This window comes from Bubalus kerabau, chromosome 8 (assembly GCF_029407905.1).
Source record: "Bubalus kerabau isolate K-KA32 ecotype Philippines breed swamp buffalo chromosome 8, PCC_UOA_SB_1v2, whole genome shotgun sequence".
Classification (NCBI taxonomy): Eukaryota; Metazoa; Chordata; class Mammalia; order Artiodactyla; family Bovidae; genus Bubalus; species Bubalus kerabau.
In genome coordinates, this window is record NC_073631.1 from 49,997,079 (window position 1) to 50,018,000 (window position 20,922).

Below are 20,922 nucleotides of genomic sequence, written 5' to 3' on the forward strand. Positions count from 1 at the left end.
GGCCCTGAGCTAAAAGGAAACCACGTGTCTCCATTATTATGAACTGGTCTGAGTCAGTTGGGTCAGGATGCACAGCTCTTAGGGTCTTACTAGTCAGAATGCACAGCTCTTGGGGTCTTACTAGTTGACAATAGCTATTAAAAGAAGATTGATGTAAATGAGAGAAAACTATTTACCTTACAACTAAGCTTCCAGTTGGGAAAGGAAGCAAAGCTTACACCAAATTTGGTCATGCATACAGAAATTTATTAAGCGATTTTTATTAACAGGTTCAAATAGTTTCACAAACTGTTTGGTAAGCTCAGTGGAGACCAGCCTTCTGTCCTCGGAGCTTTTACTGCCACCTCGCGTGTGAAGGTCACTTGAGACAGAGGCATAATCTCACCAGAGGCAAGCTTCTGTTACACCGAGACTCAGCAGAAGGTGGCCAGAGCTCCTCTTCACAAGGCCCAGTAGCTGGGTTGCCTGGGATCAAGCCTCAGTTACCATCCCTAAGGGTACATTATTGTGGTTAATTTTATGTATCACCCCGGCTGGGTATGGTGCCCAGCTGCTTGGTCAAACACCAGTCTGGATGTTATTATGAAGGCATTTTTTTTAAAAGATGTGATTAACACTTATATTAGTAAACTTTGAATAAAGCCAATTACCCTCCACAGTGGGGGTGGGCCTCGTCCAATCAGTTGAAGGCCTTAGCAGCAAAGACTGAGACACACCACTGAAGAAGAAATTCTGACTCCAGAGATTCTGCCTGAGTTTCCAGCCCTTGGATTCACCAGTTAACTCAAGAGTTGCAATGATAATTCTTACTTGAATTACCAGTCTGCCAACCAGTCCTCTGGGCTTTGGACTTGCTACTCTCCACAGTCAAGTGAGTCAATTCCTTAAAATAAATCTCAATCTCTCTCTCCTTTCTCTATCTATATGATACATCCATCTATATGTACAGATATATCTCCTATTAGGATCTTCCTTGTAGCTCAGTTGGTAAAGAATCTGCTTGCAATGCAGGAGACCTGGGTTTGACCCCTGGGTCTGAAAGAGCCTCTGGACAAGGGAATGGCAGTCCACTCCAGTATTCTTCCCTGGAGAATCCCACAGACAGAGGAGCCTGGCGGACTACAGTCCGTAGGGTTGCAAAGAGTCGGACACGACTGAGAGACTAACACTACCACTATATCTCGTATTAATTCTGTTTCTCTGGAGATCCCTGACTAATAGAGATTTTGGTACTAGGAAGTGGGGTAAAGAATACCTTAAAATGTGGAAGTGACTTTGGAATTGGGTAAAAAGGTGATGGACAGGGAGGCCTGGTGTGCAGCGATTCATGGGGTCGCAAAGAGTCGGACACGACTGAGAGACTGAATCCTGAACTGAACTGAGGGGTTGGACAGATTTGAAGTGTATGATACAAAAAGCCTAGATGGCCTTGAAGGGATTGTCGTAGAAATATGGACATTAAAAGAGATTCTGGTTAAGAACTCAAAGGGAAGAGCTGTAGAGAAAGTTCCTATTGTCTTAGAAAATACATACATCATCATGAACAGAATGTTGCTAGAAATATGAATGCTAATGATGTTTCTGGTAAGGTCTCAGACAGAATTTTGGACACGGACACAAATATGCATCGAGGAAAGAAGGCAGTGGCACCCCACTCCAGTACTCTTGCCTGGAAAATCCCATGGCAGAGGAGCCTGGTAGGCTGCAGTCCATAGGGTTGCTAAGAGTCGGACACGACTGAGCGACTTCACTTTCACTTTTCACTTTCATGCATTGGAGAAGGAAATGGCAACCCACTCCAGTGTTCTTGCCTGGAGAATCCCAGGGACGGCAGAGCCTGGTGGGCTGTTGTCTATGGGGTTGCACAGAGTCGGACACGACTGAAGTGACTTAGCAGCAGCAGTGTGAAGAGACACAGGGAGAAGACAGCCTTCTACAAACCAGGGAGAGGCCTGGAACAGATCTCTTCCTCACAGGCCTCAGAAGGAACCAACCTTGCCAACATCTTGATTTTGGATTTCTAGCTTCCAGAACCGTGAGACAGTAAATATGTATCATTGAAGCTGCCCAGTCTGTGGTGCTTTGTTCTGGCAGCCCGAGCACCACAATGCAGGGCTATCTATCTCGGTGGTGTCCTCTTCCCTATTTGTCACCAGTCAGGTTCTCTAGGAGCAGGGGCGGAGACAGAGTTCAGGGTGCCAAATGTTTATTAGGGATCAAAGCCTATAAAAGGAAGGGGAAGGATCCATCATCAGAAATGAATGCAACCAGTTAATATATGTGACCAGTTGCTGCTGGTACTGCTGCTAAGTTGCTTCAGTCGTGTCTGACTCTGTGCGACCCCATAGATGGCAGCCCACCTGTCTGCTTCAGTTACAAGAATTTGAGTAAAACTTAAAGTTTTTAAAAAGGAGGGGGAAAGAGGTGGATAAATTGGGACATTGGGATTGATGTGTATATGCTACTATATATAAAATAACTAACTAATAAGGACCTACTGCATAGCACAGGAAACTCTACTCAATACTCTGTAATGGCCTATATGGGGAAAAAAACTAAAAAAGAGTGGATATATGTATATGATAACTGATTTACTTTGCTATACAGCAGAAACTGTATATCACTCACACAACATTGTAAAGCAACTATACTCCAATGAAGATTTTTAAAAAATAAATAATTTTTCTAAAAAAAAGGAAGACTAGGCAGAGGGAAAAGTTGAACAACAATGCACATCCCATGAGGCCTCAACCAACCATTGTTGAGCTCAGGACTGTATATTGCCCATCAGGGCTGTCTTGCATTTGGTCAGAATGGCTGGGGCTTTATCCCCCACCTGGCTCAGTCACTGGATCAGGGCTGCCCCAGGAAGAGTGGCTTTGGGCAAGAAGGCTCTCCACAAGTGAGGGCGTGGGTGGCTGACAGAGTCAACTGACCATACCACCTGCAGCCAGGCGGTGAGCCCTTCCTGGGCCTCATGTCTCTGTGGCCATGAGCCATGCTGCTCACAAAGCAGGGAAGAATGGTACATAGCTATAATATTTTAGCCAATCCACCCATCTTGAATATCTTTAATTTCACCAACAGGAGTCCACTTCTAATGTTCGTCTTGCTAACAATGAACTAATTTCAACAATAAAAATCCATTCCTCACATTCACTATGATAATGAACAAAGCCATAAGTAGTCAGTGAGACACGATCACAGAAGCATTCGAGGTATTGGCTTCTGGAATGTGGCTTTTCTGATAAAATCCTAGCTGATTATTCTGGAGTGGAATTTTCCATTACAGCAACTGATGGTCCTTAGAGTAGAAGCTTAAAGCTTAAACGAATCAGCACACACACAATATGACTGACCCTGCTTGCTGAAGTATTTCAAAGTAAATTACAGACATCCTGACAACTCTCTTTGCAATATGCTTATCTTTGGGGGTCTTAGACATCTATTCCCTCATCTTGCCCAATCACATTGTCTTAAGGACTATTTAGTTGCAAGGAACAGAAGCTACTCAGACTAGTTGAGTTTAACAGGGGTTACTGTCAGGAGATAAGGATTCAATACACAACTTCCAGACACTGAGACTGGCAATGAAGACTTTAGATCCCTTGGCGTGGAGCTGGGGTGCTGGCATCTCAAGCTGTCCCTGCCTCTCTCCTGGAGCCTCCAGCTCTCCTCTGTGTGTCAGCTCCTGTCTCCAGCTTCTCTCTGCCTTTCCACCTACTCATTGGCACACTTCCCCCATCTTGATTTGACATAACCATCATCATTGGACCATCTCCATGTCTCTTAGGTCAATGTTTTGAGAGAGAAAAAAAAAAAAAAAAAGAGAAAATATGACAGGCAAAGCCCCAACAATGACCTAGTGTCCCCTGAGTTGGTTGAACACTGTGGTCCAGTCACCTGTATAAACAAGGTAGACTGACTCCTCCTAGGGTCCATGGGAGGACAAATTCCTCAAGAAGAGGATAGAAATGAGGAGTCTCTGGCAGGTCCACCCTAGTCATACTTACATATACACACACACAGGTACATACGTGCACACCATGTGTAACTGATTAAGCCAATCCAACAGTTACTGCCAAAGGCCATGTATTCAAATTACAGTATTTAAACACACACATAATGTGTTTTCCTTAATCTGGCTCAAAAAGAAATGTCTTCTGGTTATCATTCTCTGAAACCTCATCTGCCACAAATACCACCTTCCTGGTTAGAACCCAAGCTCTGAATTGACTCTTCCTCAGTGATGGCCACTTTTTGTTTGGGGTGCTGCCATGGCTAGAATGGTGTAGTCCATCCCCCGCAGATACACATCGTCAAAGGCTGTGAGTCAAGTAGCTCACAACCAACCCTGTTCTACAGAAAACTCTTCAAGGAAACTCTGGCCTTGGCCTCCACTCTAACAAGACCTCAGCTTTAATTACCAACCCGGGGAACTGATGCATGAAAGCAGAGCTGTCCTCTATCCTGGGTACATAGAAACCTCAGCTTGTTCTGTGTTTCCTTTCATGCTTGTTTGCATCACTTAGAATTTCCCAGGGACACTAATGTGTCAACTAATCAAATCAGCCAATCATCCTTAAGCAGGCAAAGCAATGACGCAAAGAGAGCCCTGGGTCCAGCTTGGTGGAGCCACGCACTTCTGCCAAGGGCAGAGACAGGGCAGCCCCTGCCTGGGCTTGGTGGGCTCCCTCCTTCCCCACATCTTTTTCCCTTGCTTCATATCCCCTTAATGGGGCAGAGTCTTTATCCCCATGAAGAGGAAATGCAGAAAAAGTGCATACATCTCAGGCAGAAAGGACCCTGCCAAATTCAAAACCCCAGAAACACTTAAAGAGAAAAGGCTATTGTTCTTTCTCAGACCACTTCGCTAGGGTAGGAATAGAGAAAATCTGAGTAAAAACCTTTATTTGCCTGATCCCCCTCCTCCTCGTCTCTCAAGTTCATACAGCTGGAGAACTCACCCACTTCCAGGAATAATTGTTTGCTGGAATATTCTCTCCTGGGTGCACTGGGATGACCCAGAGGGATGGGATGGGGAGGGAGGTGGGAGGAGGGTTCAGGATGGGGAACACATGTAAAAAAAAAAAAAAAGAAAAAAAAAATCTCTCCTGGAAATCTGTTGGAGAAACATCCAAAACTGAGGGCATTGAATAAAACCTTTCTTTTTTTCAGTTTTACCAGAGTCTAGCTGCACTGGTAAGAGTCAAGGGGTCCAGACCTGTGTGGTGGGGCCCCCTGCCATGAAGCCCAGGAGACCTCCACCCACGAGAGGCCAGGGCCTCTGAGCTCTCAGGTTGCTGCCCCTGGCCGCAGTCTAAGTTGGTGGGTGGTTCCATGGGCCAGCTTTGCCATAGAGCTCTTCACTGGGAAAGGGGCTCTGTCGGTCTCCGGTTACCCATTGCCTTTAGGGGGGGCTCTCGCTGCAGAGACACTGGTGCTGGCCCCCTCAGTATCACAGCCCCTCTTCTCAGGCCTTTGCCCTAGGGATCCATCAAGGGTTGGGGCTCTTCTCTCCCCAAACAAAGCACAGAGCATTCATTCATCCCATCCTTTTTTCCCCACAGGCAAGCTGACTGCTTTGCTAGCAGGTGCTGGTGCCCATTAGGGAGATGAAAACACCCTGAGCTGAGAACACTGAGAGTCATAAGCACCCAGATCCCAGAAACACCTTCCTTTCCTTCCCCACGATGGAGCCCCTCCCTGCCCCCCAGTTCAGTGAGTGACAGCAGGACTTCTTGCTATAGCAGCAAACAACAAATGAACAAAAGAAAGAACCAAACCAAACCAGATATACTCCTCAGGTCTGTGGGTTCTTCCTGTACATCCCTCCCACACAGCTATTTTTTTTTCCCCAATGAATACAGGGATAGGATTAATAGAGAAGTGCTAGGAGCAAGGGGCACTGTTCTATTTGTGTATTATCTGTGTATGTGGGTGTTCTCTGTAGTCCAATAAGCGGAGACAGACAGGCTACCAATACAGTGACTGGGAACCCAGACTCGGGAGCAGTTGTCTGGGTTTGAATCCTGGCTCCATCACTTCCTGGATTTGTAACACTGGGCTCCTTCCTGGACTTCTCTGTGCCTTGGTTTCCTCATCGAGTCAAAAGGAGGATAGTATTAGCACAGCTGTCCCACAGTGGTGTTGTAGAGACTAAATGAGTTAATGTATAGTAAATATGTCGAGCCTTTTCTAGCACATGAAGGCACTGTATGAATGCTCACTTTTGTTACAGAGATAGCTGTGATATAAGGTTTCTGTTTCCATCACTATAAATTTGGTTACTGCAACTTATAAGTGCAGTGCAAGTCTCATTTATAATTTTTTGATAATGTATATCCTGCTACTTCAAAAAAAGATTTAAAGTACGTGAACAACGACAGTAGCTGGAAAATTCATCAATGAAGGTCTTGTTTATAGTGATTTTGTAAAGGGTAGTAATTTTTAACCTGAAGGAAAATTTTCTTCCTTCCTGCCTTCCTTCCTTCCTTTCCTCTCCTCCTGTCTTCCTTTCTTTCCTTCCTTCCTTTATGATGGTGGTGTAAGCATCAGTAAGTGGAAAGATCTTCCTAAAAACTTGGCAACAATGTAGCACTCAGTGCCTCTCTGTGGGATGCAATGATACTGTGTCTGAGCAGCTTCAAGGTGCCCAGAATTTGATACTTCACACGGATGCACCCTTTGATTCTTACAATGAACTCTGCAAGGGAGAAAGTACTATTATTTTTACCTTGCAGATGAGGAAGCAGAGTCAGGGGTTTAAGTGACCTGCCCAGTCACAAAGCATGTAAGTAGAGGAGCAGGGTTCCAGGTTAAGTCCAAGTCCATGGGCTTCCTGCTCTGCCCCCATCTATCTTGTGATGGGAAAGGATGCAGAACATCTCTGGATGTTACAGGACAAACCTGAGAGGGACCAGTACCTCCTCTCCTAGTTCTTCACATCTGGATAAGGAAGGCTAGGCCCTCTGCCTGGGAATCAAGCAACTGAAGCTTGTAGAATCCATATCAATTTTTGACATTCAGTCGAGGCTGTAAACAATGAGCCTGACCTTAATTCAAACACTAGGTGATTATGTTTGACAAAGAAATGTAAACAGGGCTTTAATTGATTCCTCTGCTTACAATGGGTGGTTCATTTATGACTGTCTTCTCTGTAATAGCCTCTGTCTGGGATCTAGGGATTGGATTGATACACAGAATCCTGCCACTTGTTTGAACTCAGGTCCAACATTCCTGTGTTGAATCATTCATTTGTTTAACAAGTTAATGGTGCTGTGACCCATACTGGACTGCAGTCAGAAACAAAACAGATGTGGGCCCTGCTTCATGGCACTCACAGTCTGATTGGCTGTAAATAAATAGCCTCATGAAGAAATACACAGTGAAAACTGTGGTCAGCTCCATGGATGAATGGGATGAGGGGGCTTGGAGGGAGAGTGATCAGGAGTGGGTGGTCAAGGAAGGTCTCTTAGAAGAGGGACATTTAACTGAAGACCTGCATGTTGACAAGGAGTCAGTCACGGGGCCAGTGGAGGAGATGGATGTTCCAGACAGAGGAAACAGTGAGTGCAAAGGCCCTGGGACAGGAAAGGCTTGCTGTTCTTGTGGAGATACAAGGCCAGAGTAGAGTCGGGGGTGCATTGCCTGGGATGGGATAGTTAACAGGAAATACAGCAAAAACATAAACATTTTAAGTAATGCAAGGGAATATAATCATTAGAATATAGACTGTGGGAAGATCCATAAGAAAAATGACCCAGTTTAATAAACAAAAAATGATTTACAAGAGAAAAAAGAGGCACAGGGGAAACCTATAGATTAAGGAAATGGAGGATGTGGAGAAATTGGAGCCCTCACACATCGCTGGTGGGACTGTAAAGCAGTGTCATTGGCAACGACAGCAGACCTGGAGTATAGCACACGTATAATACTAGTCCAATACTTCCCTCAGCCCAGGCCTACACATGTAGGCCTTCACTTGTACCCTGAATAGTTTCTATTGCAGGTTGAACTGTGTTCCTCCAAAAGGTGTGTTGAAATTCTAATCCCAGGTACTGTACTAGTATTAGTCAAGTTTCTTTAGAGAACTCTGTGAGGATTTTCCCGGAGCAGGGATGGGACCTGTGTCCCCTGCACTGCCAGGTGGATTCTTACCCTCGGGACCACCAGGGAAGTCCCTGGCATTCTCATGAAAAGGAAAATTTGGAAACAGAGACAGGCATGCACACAGAGACAATGCTATAAGAAGATGAAGAAAGATAGCAGGGTGATGCCAACAAACCACCAGGAGCCAGGAGCGAAACATGGAACAGATTCTTCCTCAGGGCCTTCAAAAGGAACCAACTGTACCGACATCTTGACCTCAGACTTCTAGTCTCTGGGATGAGAGATAAATTTCTGTTGTTAAAGCCCCCTAGTTTGTGGTACTTTGTCACGGCAGCCCTAGTTTCCAATAATCCAAACAGTGCAGAAACAGAAAACAAAGACACAAACTCCTTGGCTTCAGAATCCACTATCTAAGTAGGCATGCGTGTGTGCTTAGATACCTCAGTTGTGCTCGACTCTTGAGACCCTATGGACTGTAGCCTGACAGGATCCTCTGCCCATGGGATTCTCCAGGCAAGAATACTAGAGTGGGATGCCTTCCCACTGGAGGACCATGCCGTCCTCCAGGGGATCTTCCTGACCCGGGGATTGAACCCATGTCTCCTGCGTCTCCACCTCCTCCATTGCAGGCGGATTCTTTACCCACTGAACCACCTGGGAAGCCCATCCAGGTATAAACAGAAGAAAACTGAAGTAAGATATGAGCAAGCAGCACCCATTTCTCCCTGCTTTCTCTCCAACCACATTCTCCCCTCTTCCAAGGCAACAAATAAAGCCTTCAACCCAAATAGAGGAGGGTTGAAGAGTTAAAAAGAGTTAGATGCAGCACGGAAATCGTGCATCCTTTCAATCCTCCCTACATCAGCTGGCTCATAGGTGTGGGTGTGTCTGCTGGAGATATGCAAGAAAATCCTTGTAAGTTTGGAGATCTGAGAGTGGAAGGGACCTGTGCTCTGTTTGATGGAGGAAGTGCAGGGCAACTGTAAGCTTGCTTCCACTGTTCTGTATCAACAATGGGGTAGAAATACCGGCTTGACATACAGGGCCAGAGGCTGTCCTGAGTTCCCTGTATTCTTAAAGGGGTGTGGGTGGTCATCAGAAAATATGCAAGACTCCTGAGTGAGACAGAAAAGATATCAGAGGAGAGCAGACCCATGGGGCCTTGAGACCCGAACAAGGAGACACCACTTCCATCGAAAGGGTGCAGCCCATGGACAGGACTGCAGGAGATCTGGGAGGCCGTTTTGGAGACTGGAAGGATGGGGTTCATCTGAAGCAGCAGGTCATCAGAGCACCAAAAGGTAGGTATCCAGCCCCCACCCCCTTCCCAAGCCCTCAACACCATGTTGACGAATGTGAAAGCAGCCAGACATTGGTGTCAGCTTCAGGGATAAGGAGAAAGAAGGAGAAGAAAATCTTGATTGTGACTCGTCTATCAAACCAGACTGGCTAGGAAGGCAGTGAAGTTGACTGGGTGTATCTGAAAATAGCTAGATTAAATTTTCTAAATCGGTTTAAATGAAAATTCTAGACAGAAATTCTCGTTTCCTGGTAACACCTTCATACACATGTAGAGTCCTGCATATGTGCATTTGGCATCTCTTGGCAGAAGCTGCTCTTTCTTCCTGACCATGGTCTTCTGGTTCAGAGCTCCCCAAGGCGTTTTCTTGACTTAATAATTCTATCCCAAGCATAACCACCCTTTGGAGATGTAGGGAAAAAGTATTCCATTGTCTTCAAATTGTGGAGCCAACCAGGAGGGCTCTGGCTCAGCTGGTTAAAGAGAACTTTGAGACAACTGCTGGACAGAGAAATTCCCACTGAATCCCACCTCACACCTGAAGGGATGACTCCAAATAGATCATATTTGGAGTGGAAAATAAAATGATAAATGTATGCTTTAGTCCATGCAGGCTGCTATAGCAAAATGCCACAAACCAGATGGCTTATAACAACACAAATGTATTTCTCAGCATTCTGGAGTCTGAAAGTCTGAGGTCAGGGTGCCAACACGGTCAGGTGATGACCCTTTTTCCAGTGTATCTTCACTTGGTGGAAGGGGGAGCTAGCCCTCTGGGGCCACTGTGGGGTCTCATTGATAAGGCCACTAATGCCTTCCATGGGAGCTCCAGGATCCTCATGAGTGAATCACCTCCCAAAGGCACCATCTCCTAATATCATCAGATTGAGCATCAGGATGTCAGCATATGAATTTTAGGGAGACACAAACATCCAGACCATAGCAAAGCACTAGAAGAAAAGATGAAATTTTAAAAATTATTTCACAGAGATTTTGTGTGCTACTTAGCCATGGTTCCAAATTTACAAGTGATAAATTTGACTATGTAAGAATAAACATTTTTTACATGGCCTAAATTCCTATAAACAAATTCAAAAATCAAATGGTAAACTGGGGAAATATGTGCAATGCCTATTACAGACAAAGTGTTAATTTCCTTAACATAGCAAGACTTCCCGCAAGCCAGCAAGAGATGTATCAAAAATTCAGTAGAAAAATGGTAGAAATGAACAGAAAATTTACAGAAAAGGAAGCAGTATTGATTCCTTAATATTGGGGAAAGATGCTCAACCTCACTCGAGAGATAAAAAATGCAAATTGAAAAGAGATGTGGTGTTTTGCCTAGAGGTGGACAGCACATCCAGACAAACTCTATCAAAAACCATCACACCTTCTCTCTATTCTTCTAAGGGCCCTAAAAATCTTTCCCCAAAATAATTTTCTTCCCTGTAAGATTATGTACCCCCTCCTCCTATTTCCTTATTAAGATGGTGTTTAATCTTGAATTCTAAGCTACCCTGGAAATCACTCATTTTTCCCTGGCTATCTCCTGTGCATCCATGTTGTTGTCATTCAGTTGCTCAGTTGTGTCTGACTCTTTGTGACCCTATGGACTCTAGCCACCAGGCTCCTCTGTCCATGGAATTGTAGTGGGTTTCCCTTTCCTTCTCCAGGGGATCTTCCCAACCCAGGGATTGAACCCGCAATGTCTCCTGTATTGGCAGGCAGGTGCTTTACTGCTGAGCCACCAAGGGAGGCCCTTGTATCCATGAAGTATACATATTAAAACTTCTGCTTGTTTTTCTCTGGCTAATCTGTCTTTTATTACTGGGGTCTCAGCTGAGGACTCAGAGGGCAGAGGGAAATTATTTTTCCTTTCCTACTGAGGCTCAGCTTCAGAGGGGATCCTCATGGCCAGTCTTGGAGTGAGTGCTCCTGAGGTTCCAGAAGTAGGGAAGGCTGTGCAATTTAATTTCCTTCCCCACCAGAGCTGAGGGGCTCTTACTGGATGGGTGTTCTGGGTAGGGGAGAGAATGGCACAGGGCAAGGGAGTAGAAAGTAAATTCAGTAAGTCCACAATATTTTGATCACCAGCCATGTATCTGGCTCAGTGTTACATGTGAAGCAACCAGGATGCAATAAAGTTTAAGAGCTTCTCTGGCCTGGAAAGGCATGCTAGGACTGACGGGAGACAAATGTGTGAGAGAACCCTGGGAGTAGAGCGCTGGAGCTGCGTGCGTGCTGGTACAGCAGCTACACAAGGAAGCCCCTGTCGAGGACTGCTTCCCGTTCCTGCAAGCAGCTTCATGCCATCAGCGTGGCCGCTGCTGCTGAGAGTGTGTGCTGGGCCCTGAGCACTCTCTGCCCAAGAGGGGCCTGTGAGGCAAGGGCACGTGAATGGTATGATCTGGGGGTCCTGTCCCAGGGTTTGGATCCTGGAAGTCCCTAGTTTTCCAGCACTGGATGAATGGGAACCACGGACAGAGCTTCCCCACAGACATAAAGGTGGCCCTCCCTGCCCACAGACCTACTGAAGGAACTGGACTTTTCGAACATTCACAGCAGTGTTTCCAGTTCTCGTGTGAAGTCTATAGCGTTTTGTGTATCAAGTACATTATAGATAATGTAAGGGTTTGTAGGTGGCAAGTCATCCATCTGTAGGAAAGTATGTTCCAAGTTCCAATTTGACGAATCTTCAGAACACAAGGCCTTTGCTAGCAAATTAGACACTTGCAGTAGCTGGATCCCAGAAAAGTCCCTTCAGGTACTTTATGGGTCTGAACCATTGCTGGGCCAGACATGACGTGGAAGTGTCCCAAGGTCTTCCATGTGACCCCAGAAGGGTGACTGCCCTCAAGCTACCCAGTTCATCTCACCTGACTGAGACCTGGGTGGAATCAGGACTTAGGATCTCAGAGGTCAGAACAAGAGAGCAGGGGGCCTCAGGGTCCTGTTCAGCCTCTGTGTGATTCTGGCCCAGCTGGGTCCTAGATGCCTGGACCACACGATTTCAGAAGGAGATGTGAGCCAACAAAAGGGCAATATAACACCGTAATGGCAGAAACAACCTTAGGGGCTAGAAATAGATGCTGTCATTACAGGAGGGAAAAAAACCCATAGCAAATTCCAAAATCTGACCCTTATGATCCTGGGACCAGGGAGGGGAGGGAACGGGAGATTCCCCTATTTCTGGTGAAAACAAGGCAACATGAAGAACGCTGTGCAGTCAGGCTGAAAATTAAACAGATGTGAGTTTCTTTCATTCAAAGCCTTAATTATTCTGACGTCTTCCATAACTTAATCTGAGGCATCACTTCAGCTTTAATTATGCATAATGAAATGGATTATTTACAGTAACTAATATGACAGGAAAAACTGAGAGGTGAGAATTGGTAACTTGGCAACTGTTTAGTCATCTTTTTTTTCAGCCCACATTTATTGACTACCTACTATGTTGCAGCTTTTACTACAGCCCTATTAGGAAAAATACAGTATTGCTAGAACACATGCTATGGGCCAGTTTCTTTCACTTCATTAGCTCATGGACTATTGGCAATAATGCTGCATCACAGGTTATTCTTCCTGATTTGTAGAAGTGGAACTAAGATTCTGAAAGGGTAGGTAATTTGCCTAAGCTCACACAACAAAACCTATGTTTTCCTTGCCATTTACTTATTTTAGACAGAAACTTACCTACAGACTGACATTATATTCTGAATCTCACTTCCTGCTTTATATAGGAAAAGTCGACTTTTCTCAAGGGAAGAATGAGGGATCAGAATTGTACTTTTGGGAAAATAACCTGATGGTTTCCTACAGGATGCATTGGATGCTATGGGGACAATCTCAGTCAGATGCCAGGACCTAAATAAGCCCCAGTGAAAGTGAAAGTCACTCCATCGTGTCTGACTCTTTGCGACCCCATGGACTATACAGTCCATGGAATTCTCCAGGCCAGAATACTGGAGTGGATAGCCTTTCCCTTCTCCAGGGGATCTTCCCAACTCAGGGATTGAACCACATTGCAGATGGATTCTTTACCAGCTGAGCCAAAAGGGAAGCCCCTAAGCCCCAGCGGTGGCAGCCAAACCGGAAAAAGAGGCTGCAGGCGGCACTGAGGAGGCTAGAAAGGGCTTGGCGAAGTTTTGGACGTAATGGGCAAGTTACACATCCTCTCTGAGCCTTACTTTCCTTGTGCCTAGGAGCAGCTGTAACTGGTTTATCTAGAAGTCTCAATCCAGGGTATACAAACAGAAACGGTTTTGTTTCCTCCAGTCATTGTTTTTCATCTGCCTCTGTTATATCTCCCTTTCTTGTTCCTTAATAGCTTGTTTCCTGTTCACTTTCCGTTAGTCATCGTCCTTGATAGCTTTCACAGTTTCCATCTCAAACTCAACTTAAATCTTGCTTTCAGCCTCTCCCTTGCTGCAGCATTGGCACCTGGGTGTGGGGTGTTGTCTGGTTTCTTTGCCTGTGGAGGAGGGAGAGGAAAGGGGACAAGCATGGCTCCTTAGCTGGCCTTCCGTGTTGTCTCTCTCGATCTGTTGTGGCAGTTTTCCAGGCTCTTACAGACTAACTGGCCAGGGCTGACCTCTGTGTATCCAGATGCTGGTTCATTAGTGGAGCACATGTAGTCTTCAGAGCTCCTGAGGGTCTCCCAGTGGCTCATGTCCCTGGTGCCCCCACCCGTCTCTTGCCACCAACCTTGGTCTGCTGGGTGGGCACCCCTCCCCCGGCAGGCATTTCTTGAGTGAAAGGACCAGAAGAGAGGGTCCAAGTCCCGCTTCCTTCCACTGTGTCTTCTGTCTTCCTACTGCACCACGTTGAGGGAACAGGCTGCTCTATTCCCACCCTCCCTCTGCACGGCCACTGCTCCTCGTCTGAGTGGATGCTGGACTCCAGCTGTGTCTCACTCACCAGGGCTTGCAGCCTCACACAGGGCTGTACAGGGCATGGAAGCATGGAGCAGGGCAATGCAGGCCCAGGGATGGGCCACATCACTTCCCTGTGCATTCAAGCTTCCACCAAAATCTTCCTCCACAGATGTCTTTGAGGGCTGCTGGGATGGGAGGGGGAGTTGGGGGGGCAAGGATGGAGTCTGCTTTGAGAAGGGGTCTGGCCTCAGCTCTTGGCTCCTCTCTTTAGAATGAATGCTTTAGTCTCCAAATCTGAGTCTGACTCATCAATTCAGAAGAGCATAAAAATTCTTACTTCCTACCTGTTTCTGTGGATGACAAGGTGCCTGGTGACAGGACGACTGAGCCTGTCAGGGATGACACTGCTGTGTTCAGCTTTTCACATCACCTCAGTGTCTCTGCTCTTCCGTTGCTCTTTTGACTTCTCTTCTGGGGCTCTCTGTGCAGATGCACCTTGGATGTGGACTTTCAAGATGGGCTCTGAGCTGACCCCATCAGCTGGTTGGCTGACCTCTTGGTACCATGCCATCACAGAAGCAGGTAATCAGAGAACAAACAGTCCTGTGGTGTTTGGAGTCTCCCTTAGTGACACCAAAGCCTCTGTTTGATTTCTCGAGTGGCAACAAAGCCAGAAACAGAAGGTGATCAGCACCTAGAATAGACCCCAGGTGTAATAACGCAGGGTTCAGGCCCTGGAAGATGCGCTAGAAGGGATGCGCTAGAAGATGTACACAGAAGTGAACTATCAAAGATGCAGGAGGTCGTCCTCTTCCTGCTTCTCCTGGGTGCGCTGTCAGGTAGGAACTCCGTTTTACCCCCTGACTTGGCCCACTCAGTTTGTTAGATATCATTGTGTGATAAAGTCCCTGAAGGAGGAAATTGCCCCTGGGGGCCCTGTTCAAGTGTGGGACTGTCAGCATCAGGGAGCCTTGTGAGGCTGGGGTGGGATATCCGGAGAAGAGGGTACCCCAAAAGCCCCATCTAATCCATGTTCATACGGACTGTTTCACTTCCCCTCTTGGCCTGTATAGTCCTTTCAAGACCTAAAGCTGGGGAAAGAACTTTCCTGGCAGAGCTTTGTGTGTATGTCAGCTAGTCTTTGTGCAGATTCTGGCCTTACTCTGGAGCTCTCTAGGGGCAAGCTGAGGTTGCCAAGTCACCCTATGTGGAAACTGAGGTACAGAGGGGCTAGTGTCTTAGTCCTGAGAGAAGAAAATTTCTTATAGAAGGCAAAGATTCACCTCGTGTTCCTGGCACTCCCTCTTTCTTATTCAAGAGCTTCAAGAATCTTGGATGATTTTTCAGTGTTGTCAGCTTGGATTATTGAAATTGAGCTTTTTAAATTAAATCTTATTTTTGAATAGGTAGTATATGCATAATGTATGGAATTCAATCATATTACATTTGCAGATTAATTTAGGGGTAATTTACATCTTTGATGAGTTATACAGTAAAACACTTAGAGGAGTGTCTGTTATCTAGTAAATGCTTAGTAAATGTTACTGATTATGTATGACACTGAGTCTTTCTATTCAAGAACAGGGTTCTAGAAACATGTTCAAGTCTTCATTTTCTCATGAGTATTGTGAGATTTCCTTCATATGGATATTGCACATTTTGATTATATTTCTAGTTCTTTTTCTTTTCTTTTTTAGCATTTGTAAATGAAATCTTCTTTTGCCTTTTATCTTTTAATTGATCTTTATATAATGTATGGAATTCTGTTAATGAATTATCTTATTTATAATGATGTTTCTGTTGATTTTCATGGATTTTCCAGGTTTGAAAATAATAAATGTTTACACTTTTCCTTCCTTGTTTTCCTATATCTCTTTTCTTTGTCTTATTCAACTACTGACCCTATACCTTCAGACTGTTGTTAAATAATGATAAGAGTGTACACTCTTGTCTTGTTCTCCATAAAGCATCATGTTAACTTTTGGTATGAAATAGAAATGTTTTATATGTTAAGGAGATAGCTTTTATTCTTATTTAGGCTATTTGCTTATAAATAAAAATGGATTTTTATTTTTTTAAATTTGGCTACTTGGTATATAGGATCTTAGTTCCCTGACCAGGGATCAAACCCATGACCCCTGCATTGGAAGCTTGGAGTGTTAACCACTGGACCACCAGAGAAATCCCAAAATGGATTTTTTTTTTTTGTAACTGAATCTACTAATATTTATTCAATATTTTAACAAATTAAAATATACCCAATTTTACCCTTTATAGTCCATTTTTCCGTATTCTTAAAAGGGATCCTTCCCTGCTTTTAGGTAGGAAAGTAGTCATTTAAGGATAATTGGACATCTCTTTAAAGAACTTTGGTAAACTGAACTATAGAACAGTAGTACTTACATGAGCAAAATAGCTCGTCTTGATTTCTAATCGCTACAGTATGGTATCAGCGAGATCAAACTTAGGCAAGACAGACCCAATTCATGTTTACATGTGGAAACCATACAATATAAGTGGTTAATCTACTGAAAGTTTGGCATTCGGTTCACATCACTGAGAAGCTTACCTAAGATCTACTTTTATGCTGCAGCATCCTGTGGTATTCTTGCACTGCCCACAAAAATTCTTCGGGGGGAGAAAAACCATCAAAACTGTGATATGTCCAATGACATCTTTAATCTTTGATAACCTTTAAAGCTTGGGAGTACTTAACAGCAGGTAAACATGGAACATCTTCCTAGAATACCAACTTTACATTAAACATGTAACATCAAAAAGCAAAAAAGTAAATGCACAATTATATTCACTTTTAACAAATGAGAAGTCCCTCAAGTTCCTTCAACCATTTGTATGAATTCATTGGACTTTGACAAGCTTTACATTAGAAAATGGTCACTTCTGCCAAAAAATGCAAAGATAATTCTTTCCTGTTTGAAACATCTGAAGTAAATGCCACCTTTGACAGGTCACATAAATCTCATCTCTAGGTGACACTACCTAAGCCCAAAGCCAGGTGGGGTAGATGTTATTTTAGCCTAACTACTGATATTATTTACACCTCTTAACAACTTGTCAAATACAATACTGTTGACTTGTCATTACATTTGTGTGAAATGATTCAAGTATACAGAAAATTAGGAGCATTTAACCTAATTGACTTCAAATTAAGTGGTAATAGTAAAGGCAATTCAAGTAGTGACATGGCACAACTTTCCCTGTTAGTGGTTTTAAAATGCTCATTTAAGCAAAAGATGAGTTCACTTGCTTAGATATTTGGAATACAACTTTATTCTGATTTTAAATGAAAAGGAATGGCAATGACAGTAACAAACAAGCTTCCACCTCTCAATGCTGTCATGTGACTATGGCAGTCTTATATTTGAAACTCAAGGAGGAAACGACTGTGTTCCAAAACACCTAAATATGCGGGTCCAAAAAATGAAGGTATTTTTTTTTAAACTGCCACATTCACTCCAAAGCCCATCCATCTCCTTCAGCATCCAAAGATGAAGCACGTGTTCTGCTTAGCTATGTAATAAAGTGGCAAACATGCTGCAGCACTGACGTCACAGGACAGTTGCTTATGAAACCAGCCTTCCGACGCTGGGCCCCAGCTTCATTTTCTCACAGGTCATCATCTCCATCCAGGAGAGAAGTTGTCTGAGCAACCTCTAAATCGGCTCATACTGTGCTGCCAAGGCTGGGTCCATGACCACCTCTGGTGGGGCAAGAGCAGGCATGGCGACAAACTCCAGGTTAGGGTCTCCAATCGGTTTTCTAGCAAGCCAGAGGAAGGGCTTTTCAAAGTTGTAGCTACTTTTGGCAGAAATATCATAGTACTGAAGATTCTTCTTTTGGTGGAAGACAGTTGAGTTTGCCTTAACCTTTCTGTCCTTAATATCCACTTTGTTGCCACACAACACAATTGGGATATTCTCACACATGCGTACCAGATCTCTATGCCAGTTAGACACATTCTTGTAAGTAACTCTTGCTGTTATATCAAACATTATAACGGCACACTGAGCTTCTATATAATAGCCATCTCTCAGTCCACCAAATTTCTCCTGACCAGCTGTATACCATACATTGAACTTAATCAGTCCTCTGTTGGTATGGAACACAAGAGGATGGACCTCAACATTCAAGGTAGCTACATACTTCTCAAATTCACCAGTCAGATGACGTTTCATGAATGTAGTTTTTCCAGTACCACCATCACCAACCAATACAAGTTTGAACTGAACTTGAGGTTCTCCTTGGGCAGCCATCGCAGTTACTTCCAGAAGCGTCTCTGAGCCCATCTGACTGAGCCCAAAATGGATTTTTAAATCAAATTTTTTCTCAAGATCTATAAATAAAACTATTTGATTTTTCCCCTTTGATCTGTTAATAGATAAATAAATCACGGGTCTCCTAATAATATTGAACTCTCTTTAACCTTGAACTTTTAGAGGGCAGGAGGAACTGTGAGTGTGAAGTTGGGCCTTGAGCTGCTCAGACTCTTACTTGAATTAAACATTGGAGATTTTCCCAGAAATATAGGCTTTTAGGACCATAATCATTTGAGTTAAGAGGTGACATTTATTGTCATTAGGGCAAGAGTGAGGTTAGAAAAACCCAGCATCTCATACTGAAACATTATCATTTGGTATCTCCTCATCAGATGTGTGAAAGAAACATATCACAAAAATCTGCAAGAAATACTTGAGATTTTAAAATAAAAACCACATTCTAATCCCCAACCCCCTGCCTCCAAAAGACCACACACTGTACTGCACTTTTGCTTCCACAGGTCAAATACAATTTTTTGGGAAGGTCTGCTGTGATGCAGACTGCTCCTCTCTTATTTTCTTAGGTGAGTCTGAAAACCTACTCCTTACCCTTGATCTCAAAAACACCAGGGTCACAGAGGATTGGGGGAGGGGAGCAGTCACAGTACCTGCCTTCAGCAGATTGGAAACAAGCATCACCAAAGTAATCACAGACAAAGTACCATTTTCCAGTCTTCTGTTCCTCTCATTTGGTCTAACTGGTATATATCCTCCAGGTCCAGGCAAGTCCCACCCCTCCACGGAGCCTTCCCAGATTGCCCTAGCTCTTAGTGGGTGTTCTTTCTGTTGTACTCTGCACATGGATACAACATGTATTTGCACATGGGTACAATTCCTCTTGCCTGCACATGGAATGGGTGTCGAGGGTTTAGTACAGTACCTAACACAGAATAAGTGCTCACTGAAAAGTAGCAGGAGTTATAATTCATCCATTATGTGTCTGTCCTGGAATCCTCAACTGGAATGCCAGCCCTACAATAACAGGTTTCATATTTCTTATTCCTCTGTGGTCTCTGAGTACCAACACATACAGGGTATCTAATAAATTTTTGTTGTTGTTGATCATTATCCTTTTGGGGGCCTGTTTTTTCCCTCCTCATTTACTGATATCTGCTAAATGCAGAAATTTAGATCCTCTGCCTGCTTAATATTGGCACTGAGATTGGCGTCTGTCTTTTTCACCTCCTATTAAGATGAGGGAAAGAAAATATTTTCTCTTTGGGATGCTGAAGTGTCCCTTTCCAGCAACAACTTAGAAAGCAAGGCCCTTAAAAAACATAAACTCCACAAGACTCAGCTGTAGCACAAGAAAGAGTTGGGGTGAAACAATCTCTGGCTCCATCAGTATCAAAGGAACATGTGTCACTTCTGGGAGGTGGAGGACTTAGCAAAGGCCCCTCAGTGTATTTAAATCCACTGCACACTGAGGCTGTCTCCACTTTGAGAAAGTCTCCAGGGAACTAGCTTTTGTCTGAGTCTCATGGAAATGAAAAATGCCAGGATGTTTACTGAGAGAAGGCTCTCCTTGGTAGCTGGAAGATCCACATGAACACAAAAAAGGTACCAGGCTCATTGATGAGTTTTGTCCACTGAGCACCACGTGTGAGGTCATCTTGATCTCTCTAGGGTGATCCACAAGTCTGCCATTTGGGCCTGGCCCCCAGCTAGGCGAGTCAGGAAATCAAAAGAGGCCCAAGGCTCAGTGTTTTACACTCCTTGAGGACCAGGTAGGTGTACATCCTTCTTAATGCTCTCATCATTTGAAAAGGCAGGAGGATGTAGTCTGTTTCCAGAAAGTCTTTCTGTGGGTGATTAATCCTATATATGGGATCCAAAGAATGTTACAAAAAGTTTCCTCTTTTCTACCATGTCTCTTTCCTATTAAAACAACCTCAGAAAAGCAAAGGCCATCCCTCCTCTCAGCCCCACTTTCCTCTTCCTTTTCCAAGGGAACTTGGTTGTCTTTCCCTCACTCCCGCTGAAGCACTCAAGTTACTGGAATCTGTCTGCTTTTCCATCTCCACAGAGTTAGATGTTGGCAAGAAACCCGCCCTTCTCAGCCTGAACCAGAGTGATGCTCCAAGACAAACACCTCCCTCTCTTGCTAATGATGATCTAGTGTCATTTACAGAATCATTAGAAGTCTCACCACCTTTTCTTAGCTTTTAGGCCGGGGCAGACCATCCCCAACCTCTAGGGACCCATGGTTCCAATGCAGTGCTATTAGTCAGCAGGCTCCATACCTTGAACGAGAGTTAGTTGTGTGTAGGAACTTTAGCAAAGCCACTCAGACTAATTC

The 20,922-nt window shown here is 44.4% G+C and overlaps 1 protein-coding gene and 1 long non-coding RNA gene across 3 annotated transcripts in view; both read right to left on the reverse strand.

Annotated features, from left to right (window-relative positions):
- Positions 1-274: 274 nt before the first annotated feature.
- Positions 275-20,922, reverse strand: part of LOC129659118 (uncharacterized) — a 39,833-nt gene continuing 19,185 nt past the window's right edge. Inside the window, exon 4 of one of the 2 annotated variants that reach the window (XR_008717801.1) lies at positions 275-491. This is a non-coding gene — a long non-coding RNA (uncharacterized LOC129659118). Of the gene's footprint in view, positions 492-10,112; positions 10,363-20,922 lie in introns of those variants that run through there. The other variant, XR_008717800.1, reaches the window with a different exon arrangement.
- On the reverse strand, positions 17,635-18,560 carry LOC129659117 (GTP-binding nuclear protein Ran-like). The gene has a single exon (XM_055590227.1). The coding sequence runs from the start codon at positions 18,558-18,560 to the stop codon at positions 17,961-17,963; it is 600 nt and encodes a 199-aa protein (XP_055446202.1). The 3' UTR covers positions 17,635-17,960.

What these genes read in the sequence shown, in the direction of transcription:
- LOC129659117 (XM_055590227.1), bottom strand. Translation starts at nt 18,560, where the DNA reads ATGGCTGCCCAAGGAGAACCTCAAGTTCAGTTCAAACTTGTATTGGTT.